This window comes from Ptychodera flava, chromosome 11 (assembly GCF_041260155.1).
Source record: "Ptychodera flava strain L36383 chromosome 11, AS_Pfla_20210202, whole genome shotgun sequence".
Taxonomy (NCBI): domain Eukaryota; kingdom Metazoa; phylum Hemichordata; class Enteropneusta; family Ptychoderidae; genus Ptychodera; species Ptychodera flava.
This window is the reverse complement of record NC_091938.1, coordinates 8,614,615-8,625,124: the sequence shown is the minus strand read 5'-3', so window position 1 is coordinate 8,625,124 and position 10,510 is coordinate 8,614,615. Positions and strand designations below refer to the sequence as shown.

Genomic DNA, 10,510 nt, shown 5'->3' with positions numbered 1-10,510 from the left:
TTATTTTGAAATGAAACATCCGTTGATATTGTCTAAAAATAATACGTGTCAAAAATAATAAGCGTGTCTGTTTCACAATCCTTTTTTTGGAAAAATGATAGAAAATATAAACTAGATATGGTAAGGAATGTTATTTTGATGTGGCCCAAACCACCTTACTGTAAAGTCAAGTCTGCCTGCAGAGTTTTGGAAAATGTCGGACAAACAAACTGACTGATACACTGGTTTTTAGAGCTAAAATATACAGTGGTCAGGAGTGGTCAAACTCTAAAACAACAGAAACATTTTGCAATGAAAATTATTGAAATATTTGTACAGTTAAAAGGTGTTGCTCAAAGTCTGTACACATATGCGTATACGAGCTGAATAGAGAACTACCCTCCAGTGAGCGAGGGCGCCATTCACACAGACAGATCTTGGTAGATTTCCAGGAAAAGTAAGAACATTACATGTTCTGGGTTACCAACATTTATGCTTGAAAAGTCTATTAAAAACACAGTGACAAAAATGTGTTTCCTGTAATCCCTTCTACTTAAATACTCTAATTTTTTTTGCATTTCAAAAAAATGTCTTTACCATATTTTATAATTTTTAATACCATGGAGTCGCAGAACCCTAATCAACCTACATCCCCCAGGCAAGATTTGTACAGGAAACACACTTTTACGTTGATCCTTTGAAACGCCATATATTAAAAATTTTACATCTCTTTGGAAAGATCATTGGACATCAAAAATACAATTATTATTGGTTAAAAACGTTAATGAGGCTTTTAGAAAGCCTGTTAAAGCAAACACAAAGTCCCTTTACCCTTTCCTGATCTATGGATGCCTTCAACTTTACTGTAACAGTTTCTGATAAAAAAAATTCAATGGTTGCGCAGATTCAGAGAGAAATTGGAAAGGTTTACTATGAATGATAAAAATAATCCTCTGAACTTGCATGCACCGTGTTTGAAATGTGCTCCGGTAATCAGATATGAAAAATGATTGGCTGGCAAGTACAGGAAGTCAGCCATGATTGGCTGAATCCACACACAAGGACCTCATGATTGGCCAGCTCTTATACAAACCATGTAGACCCTGATTGGTCGATAAGAATGGCTATAACATAAGAGAAATTTCAAAACTTTCAAAAAAAAACCATACAACATTTACAAAGTGATATTTATATCAATTCTTTTCAAAATTCATAAATGATAACTTTGGATGTAAACTACAACCTAATGGATACTATGATACCATGTAATTTCCATACCTTACACAAAACTATAAACGTCTGTATATATTATTTTTTTTTCTTACAATAAGACCTCTAGGCTACTTTACTAACACATACAGGGAACTGTGACTCAAGAATCTTACAATATCATCCATTATTTCTGTACACAAGATTCTGCATTTCACCGATGATTATATATGCATGGAGAGATAGAAAACAGAGAATTGTTGAAGACGTTGAATGAACAAAATTTGGCCATTTTGATCACAATCCCTTGATCAAAGTTCTTCAGTGCATGTTGCAGTTTTGATATGTGTAATCTGACCGATCTAATCTGACCAATCTAATCTGACCAATCTAATGAACACATAGCAGTTGTATGAGCCATTGAATTGTAATTTGTTACTATGTCAATACGATCTGATATAATTAATCAAGTATACACTGCAATGGAACTTTCCTTTCATTGGAATGTTAGAACTAAATGTCGACACTGTGTACTAATAACATCAATCAAAATACGTGAAACTCCAGTTTTCAATGATCAACTGCTTGTGTGTGACCGTTTTTTTGATCAAAATCATGGAAGGCTGCAGCAATCTGCATACACAGTGACAACAAGATGCAGAGCTGTGTCAGCATTACATTCCAACTTTGAACAGATTTAGCTGAGTAAGCTGTCTGTCTGTCTGTCTGTCTGTCTGAATGGCGTTGTGTGCACAAAGGCTGAAAATTTTCAAACCATTTTGCAAACAGGACAGGTCATCAGTGATCTTGTTTTAAAAGATCTTGTTTTCAAAGATCACAAATTTTTATGGTTGTTTCAAACGAATATGCAGCTGGTGATCGACACTGGTCATTGGTACGTCTGATATCTATTTGAAGTCCCTAATGACCTTGATATAAAGTATTCTTTATGATATACTACATTGGAATATTGCTAGTCTGCCTTCCTTCATGAATGAAACATAAAGCACTGCACTTTTGTTCCAGAAACAGCCCCCCCCAAAAAAAAAATATGAAGACATGTCTGGCAAATCCCAAGCAAACAGAATGATTTGAAACTTTAAAAATAATCATGGTCTTTAACGGCTTGCTGTTTCAGCTCCTACTTGCTTGTAATTAAAAAAATGTGTATGTACTCATGACATCAAAACAAATATGTAAATTTAATGGATAAATTCTCTTTACTGGTTTATGAATTACATACAGGACTTTTTGACATGGCAAGTTTACACTGATCACAGATAACTGAAATTAGGGTCTGAAGTTGTTTTATTTTGTCAGTGATGGCAACATTTATAATAGCTGATAATCTACATTGATCTCATTCTAGCCGGTTGACTGAATTTCTGAACCCATTGTTTTATTGTACAGTGACGATCTTCCCATTTAAACATCCCTCTTCCAAAGAAAGTCTAACATCATTAAAGTGTTAAAACAATTTTTTTTTCATGTAAAATTGACACTGGAAACTAGATTTATCGAGTTTCATCACTCAGAATGACTAGACTACTGTACTTATAATAAAAAAAGTTGCTTTCCATTGTTCCTTGTGTTTCTCTATATTGTTGGCCTGTGTCTGTGAAAAGTACGAAACCTAAGTGGAAAACTTACATAATTCAGATTTGCATGTTCATTCACATCTATATATAGGTGAAGCCTAATATACCCTCTTGACATTGAAATACACAAACTGATGACAAAAACTGGTAAAATTGAAGGCATAAAATAAAACATAACTCAAAAGGTTACGTTTGCATGACATTTGAACAACAAAATAACATGTTTGAATTTCCAAATCAAATATATGTGCAAACATAAATTGTATTTTACATTATATAAATAGGTAGCATTTAAAATTGAAGTATGAATTTAAAATTTTAAGTTCCAGATGTTTTGTTTCTAAAGAAATTAATGCAGTTGATTAAAACAGTTCCTTTTTGTGTGATGCTGCTATACAGAAAAATGATCATTAAAAAATCAAAATCATTTTCTGAAGAGAGAAACTAATACTGAGATAGACGAACATCACTCTGTATGAAAAAGGACAAATGAGAGCCATTATAATTGAATGTATACAAAGTATCCTTTTTTTCTTTGAACTTGATAACTCCACATAAAGGCAAGATTACAAGTTTCCATTGCTGCAGCAAAAAAGTAGCCCTCACTTTGTGTATAATAATGATATGTAATCGCAAAATAAGATCTGAACGATACATTTGCTGGACATTTTGTTTCTTCATTCCACCCTGGTGATGAACAGAAAGGGCTGTGTATCGTAGCTGACATACATACATATCTATGGTATACACAAATATTTCACAGACATACACATGTAGAGGCAGACATATACCGGTGCACAGGAATATAATCCTTGAAGAGATCAAGCATGTTACCAGTCATATATCTGATCGCACAAGGAGCTCAGAATGATTAAATTATATAATATTTTTTGCAATGTTTCCATAACTTATTGTAAGACCAATGGTAAAATACTTGACCTTGTGAGTGTGCACGGATCGTGGCGCATTTGGCATCCGGTGGAAATCCCCGAACACTGTTGATCAGAATGTTAACAGACTTTTTGATCATGTCATGTGAAAAATACTGTGATCTGATTGTCTTGCCCAGACATCACAGATCACTGCAAAGAAAGTGAATGCTCTACTAAGTATGGTGAGCGATAACAGTCTGCGAATAAACAGAGATGGGGTCTTGCAATACCCCATATTTACAATCAGTAGATCACAGCGCCATCTAGTGGTCAGAGATACATTTTTCATTTATTTCTTTTTTTGTCATTCATATGAAAAATCGTTGTCCATGACTGATTGAAAGCTCAATACATTGGAAACTATTGACTGCTTGTGTTATAGAAACTCTTCCTTGACAACCTGATCTGCTTTTGCATACTTGCTGGGTCAAGTATCGACCATTGGTAGAAACGTGATGTTTTGACCTGTTCACCCCATTCCCTGTAAACAGGTCCACAATCATCATTGATAACAACGGGTTTGGGCCAAATCATTGTGGTGAAAGGGTAAAAAAGTCAAAACCAAATTAAATACATGAGAAATCTTAAGTTTTTTCCCCGTTTTTTCACAAAATACACACATTTTTACCAACCCATTCTGTTCTTCACTTATCCAGTCACTTCAAGTGGGTGACATTGACATCAATATTACACTTTCCATTATATTGCACAGAAACGCAACTAACATGTTATAACATATCATCGTCAGTTTACAAAATTACACAAAAAACTGAAAGTTAAATGCACTATTCTATCCTAAAAACACTGTCAGCAATCAAGATCATAAACCAAGACTTAAAGATTAATGAAGAACATGAACATAAACACAAGATTTATGACAACTGAAAAAAAAAAACCTGTCGCCAGAAAAGAGCTACTTATTTCAATGATACAAAAGTCTGTGAATACCAAAGATGTCTACTTATAAACTAACACTAAATATTTAGATAATGTTGAGCTTTCTTGCATCGGCCTCTCCCAATTTTGTCTGTATTAAACTGTAGGGTCAAATTACTCAGCATATGGCAGTGCTGATTACAAGGTCTAGCAGTGGGATCTTGGTAAATTCTTTTGACCACTCAGGCAGACGACTACCCATAATAAACTGTAATTTTCTTCATATGTGCATAAATTGCACCTACATGTTCATGTAGCAAAGAGTAGACAAGAACAATGATAACAAAATTTGGTGTTCCTGGTTAATTTTTGAGAAGAAGCACATGCAACTCAAATTGCTTTGTAACAAAGTTTGGCCTTCAATGATGAAGGGAGCTGATTATAAGACTTGCAGCTTCGTCATGTTCTATCAACATAGATTTCTAAAAAGATCCCCTAACAATGACTTTTAAAAGTATGAAGACTGGGATTGGGTTGCTGACCAAACAATGAAGATACATGATGATATACTAATAAGAAATACTTCTGTGTCAGGATTTTCTCTATGACTCTTTTGTAAAGAAAGAATTTCTCCTGCCATTTTGTTTTGGAATCCAGCACAGTGATGCCATTTTTTCAATACATTTTTTGTCAATGGCTTCTTTTACAGTGTCTTTTGAGACAGTTCTAGGAAGATGACAATTATGAAAACGACATGTTCTGGGATTTCTACATGCAATAGTGTGGCACCTTTCCCTGTACATATTCCTAATTATCATGTATGTTTATAAAGAAGAATTCTTCAAAAAAAAAATTGACACAGTAATTCCGAACTCAGAAACAGAAATCTACAAAGTTAGTCACAAGTGGGTAATTCCCACATGCACACTGGTATTCTTTTTATGTGAGATTTTTTTGGAATATTATTCAAACATTAAGCCTTTACAGATTAAAAGAAAGTTTGGAACATCATACAAGATATACAGAAACTGTTCAAATTATTCTTTTGTGTACTCAAATATTTCAAATTTGGTAAAAACCAAACAGATGTTCCTAGCCATTAAAAGCAGTCGTGTTTACAGCTGTAAAAGTCTGCTAAATTCATTTCCGTCTTCAAAATATCTTAGCAATTGGCAGAGCAGCGAAACAGTCCCCCAGATAGTAATGGGGCATCTCTTTTCAATGTTCGATGCACGCCCCCTACACTGTACCAATCTATAATTTTTGTCATAAAATCAGAAACTAAGGGATTCTCAGACTGATAATAATGGTCAAAGGGTTTTCAACAAGGGCTTGTTGGAAATGTATCAATAATAATCATATTGTCCTTTACCCTGTACCTATCCACTATACCATGTACCATGAAATTTTCTCTTAAAATAAAAGAAAGTTGTCAGAAACTAATAGCACTATAGGAAAGGTTAACACTTTGAGTGCTGTAATTCTTCCCACTGAAATTTTAGTGCAACATTTTACCAATTTTTATGAATTTTCTGTAATTTTTTTGGATAATTTTGAACCAAATGGACATCACATTTCATTGGCTACAGTTTTTAATCAAAATTTGCACAAAAGCTGAAAAAAATTTGACGATGAATATTTTTTAAAGGCAACAAAATTGACTTTGGCGCTCAAAGGGTTAAAATGGCTTCAATCAGGACATGTTGAAAATATATTTATTAAAATAATTATAATGTAGGCTGCATATTGAGGATGTGTTGAAAAACTGAATATTGAGGATTTCAAAATAGAGAATAAGAGTATACTAATAAAGTTGAAAGTGGTACACTTGAAAAAAATACTGAAAATGTTATTGATAGAATAAAGTAATGGCCTAGATCACTGCAGCCTGTCTTGTTTCATTTATACAATTAAAAACATGAAAAATATTTTATTTTTGCTGACACATTTCAAATTGAACTAGGTAATGTGAATTTTTCATCCATTATTTGATTGACAGCCAGATAAAAATGTAAAATCTTCAAAAAGTCATCTATTTTTGAGTATTCAGAACTTTATATATATATATTTTTTTTAAGTTTTAATATTTATGTATGAGAAACATCAAGTGATAAATTGTTCACTGACTTAAAACCCAGCGTGTTATATTTTCTCATCTTGACAAGCACAAGTGAAATAAATTCAGACCTACCATAGGCAGGAACTAGGTTGACGGGATGAATTCACTGAATTACATGATCTATATCAACTACCATTTTCCACTACAAACATTAATAATTCTACATGATGCTGGTATACAGGCACCTTGACCATATAAAAATAGTCATTTATTTTTGTTCAGACGCATGATACCGACACAAAACTGGTAACACCTACTAGTACTAAATTTAAAAGGAAATTTTGGGGGGCAGTTCATATTTAAATGTATTTAACTCAGAAAAATGACATTTTAGATAGCTTTGAATTTACTTGTTGCTACTCAGTATGCAAAATTCAGTCTAAGCGACCTTTCTCTCCTACTTGTTCAATTTGTCAATATTTTACACTTTTTTAAAGTTACACTCTTTCCCTCTTAAAAATTGAAAATTTTTCATCCTGAAGGGGATGGGAAATATTCCTACCAACATTTTGTAGCTATAATCAAGTAATACTACTTGCCTACTTCAAAAGGACAATGGCCGAAACTTTTGATAAAATTTTCATGATTTCTGTCCAACAAAACATTTCTTCATCATTTGTAAAGTATGTTAAAATACAAGGCATTACTGTCCTTGTAAATATAACATACTGTGAGCAATGTGCAATGTGCAATGTTACGGTTACATTACGTGACATCGACACTACCACACTTATTTCAACATGATTTTGAAAAATAGAACAAGAATCTCAGTTTACAAACAGACCAAAATTCAGACCAACATTCCGGGATTTCCCTCGTTCAAAACCAACTTTGACTACATCGCAACTTTGAAGTGTGGTTAAACCAAAGCGGGAATGATCTACAATAATTATATTGTCCGGTTTTCCATTTTAAGATAGGCTGCGTCTAAGGGACAGATATTTTGGTCTGCCACTTGTGGGAGCTATTTTTGAAGCTCATTCGGTTAAATTTTCATCAGCTTAATTTTGTGAAAATTTAATTTTTCCCATTGGCACAGAGATGGTGGCCATTTTGAATTTTAAATTTCACAAATCAATTTGTTTTCTCTAGTGTCCTATTTTGCAATCCCTGATTTTCATTCTTGATTTCAAAAGGGAATGGTTTCAAGTTTCCTTGTGGAAAGTTTGAGCAAAAGTGTAAGTCTTTCAACTGCAAGGTTCCAGCTCTGTTAAAAGATGGCAAGAGACTATAACTATGCAACCATGGAGATGCAGCATAGCATTTTAGATTCTAAAACAGCTGTCACAATTTCAGTTGCTCAATCAATTATGGAAAGGCCGTTGTCCACATCAAAAGAAACCCTAAGGCTGGGTCTAGTCTTGTAAAATATGTCTATACATGTAATAGCAAACTTATCAATTGAAAAATTATGAAAAATATGAAAAGTCAGCATCCTTCAACTATGGATGACTGTATAAATGCAAAATTGAAACAAATAAAAAGACAATAAAGCTGATAATGTGTCTAAAATATCTTTAGGACTTAAATTTACATGCATTGGAAAGCACTATGTCTCTTGATCCAGAAATTTATAGATATTATAAAATTTAGTACTTTTCAAATTGATATGACTTAAATAGCAAATATCCAAATATATTAAAGCATGGTTGGAGTTTATCAGAACCAGGATATTTAACGACATTTCATTTCACAAGCGCTAGCTTTCACTTCAAGGAAATAAAAGTTGTAGTGAATTTAAAAAAAAAGCTCGAGCAGAAACTGCATTTGAAGATAATTTTTTTTGAGTGCTTTACTTTGCACCATGTGAGAATTCTTGAGCAGTGATGTGAACACGATGACGTTGCTACCATGAAAAGGGTCAATGCCCTCAGTGCCTTTAGTGGCATTGCTAGGTCTAGCTACCAATATACCAAAACCAATAAACTAACCAGGTTTTTTAAATTTTTTGGCTCAGCAGCATGATTTTAGTAACATAAATCAAACTATTCAAGTTAAGGTATGTCAAGTTCATTTTTTTAAAAACTGTTTACCGTTAAATTCAGGTGGATAAAATGATATTATAAAGTGATTGCAGCAACTTACAATTCAATGTCAAGTTTGAAAATAGCTATCCCTTCACCAGCCTCTCTTTCTAATTGTATGGATTATTACTTGGCAAGACAAGATATAATAAGTTCTTTTTTTCAAATCTGTTTATTTATAATCACGCCGTATGACGATACTGGGATCAGGAATAAAATCGTAAAAAGTTTTGTATGACATGACGGCTATATAAAGTTTTGGATCCCCTTGGAAGCAAACCAACACAAGGATATAAATTGACCCCCTCCAGCCTCAAGTATCTTGGAAGTTACCTTGTTGATTGTAATTAGAGGGTCATTCCATTCTGCCAATGTAAGGGGTAGAGGGGGAGGAAGAACATTGCAGAAAGTTTAGTTGGCCACTTCGACTTCAGGTTCTGCTTCCACTGGAGGGCTAGCTTCGGCAGTCGCCGTTGTAGGCTCTGCTCCTGATGATGCTGACGACGACGGTGGTGGCGGTGGTGAGCCTGACTGCAAGGGTGGGTAGTAGATGGCGGACTGCTGGGACAGAAAGCTGGAAACTGTACTTCCTGTACTCTGGTGAACCTTGCTGGGAACAACCACCCTCTTGTACATCGGGCATGGACGAATGGCGCCGTTGTGGCACGCCTGACAACTGTGGATGTTGCGACTCCTCCTCTGTCCACGTGGTCTTGGTCCTATGTTCGTTGGCCTTACCTGATGATGACGATGACAGAAGTAGAAGTTACAAATTTTCGAGGGTGGACAATTTTCTCAGAGACACAGGAAGCCAAATGCTTTATGATATTATTAGCTTACAAACTATAAAACCAAGATGGACACGAATCTCAGGCTTATCTCTCACAGTCCATAAATAACTTTCACTCATCTGAATCTACATGTAAGTGCGCCCTCAACAGTTGACCCAGGCAAAGCTTGGCTTGGTATTAAAGCCGACATAAGGAGTAGCCTTTGAGGTTCCACGATGATCACCTCACCAAGCTGTATCTGTGAGTCTCTTTTTAGCCAGATCATTGAAGGTGCATCAAGTGTGTATGGCAGAAAAGCAGAACTGCATAGTGCACAAGGTGCTGTGAAAAAAGTTTATTGGGACTCAGAACCAAATTTCTTGAAATCTCTTCATCGGATAAATGCTGTGAAATACCATACATTCACACTCATCAGTGAAAATGACAATCATGACAATGGACTGTGTACTGACCATGACATGGCAGTCATAACACATAGCTGGCACATCAGCTCTAGCTCTGCCACTGAACTTCCTGTTACAGCTGGTACACTCGTAGGTTCCCAGTCCATACTCTTGATCTTTTGGTATGGCATCATAGCGAACTCCACATTTGTCACATCTAATTAAGAATTGGAGAAAAAGAAAGATATAAATTGTGTGAGTGTGTGTATGTGTGTATTGAGTATATGTCTATATCACACAATTTATCTATTTTATATATTATATATAATATAAATTGAGTATATATATATATATATATATATATATATATATATATATATATATATATATATATATATATATATATATATATATATATATATATATATGTATGTATATATATATATATATATATATATATATATATATATATATATTCTTATGGGAAATTACAGTGCACAATGCTAAAAGCAGAGCATAAAAAGTAACACAAATTACTCCATGTACAAAGTAATAATATCTGTTGTTTAAGTTTCATGCTTCTTGCAATCTTCAGACTA

At 34.1% G+C, this 10,510-nt stretch overlaps 1 protein-coding gene across 1 annotated transcript in view; it reads right to left on the bottom strand.

The window, feature by feature from the left end:
• Window positions 1–3,982: 3,982 nt before the first annotated feature.
• Window positions 3,983–10,510, bottom strand: part of LOC139143444 (shiftless antiviral inhibitor of ribosomal frameshifting protein homolog) — a 31,658-nt gene continuing 25,130 nt past the window's right edge. The window contains exons 6-7 of the mRNA XM_070713774.1: window positions 9,981–10,128; window positions 3,983–9,475 (exon numbers count right to left, since the gene is read on the bottom strand). Coding sequence (XP_070569875.1) covers window positions 9,149–9,475; window positions 9,981–10,128 — 475 coding nt within the window. The 3' untranslated portion in view covers window positions 3,983–9,148. The remainder of the gene's footprint in view (window positions 9,476–9,980; window positions 10,129–10,510) is intronic.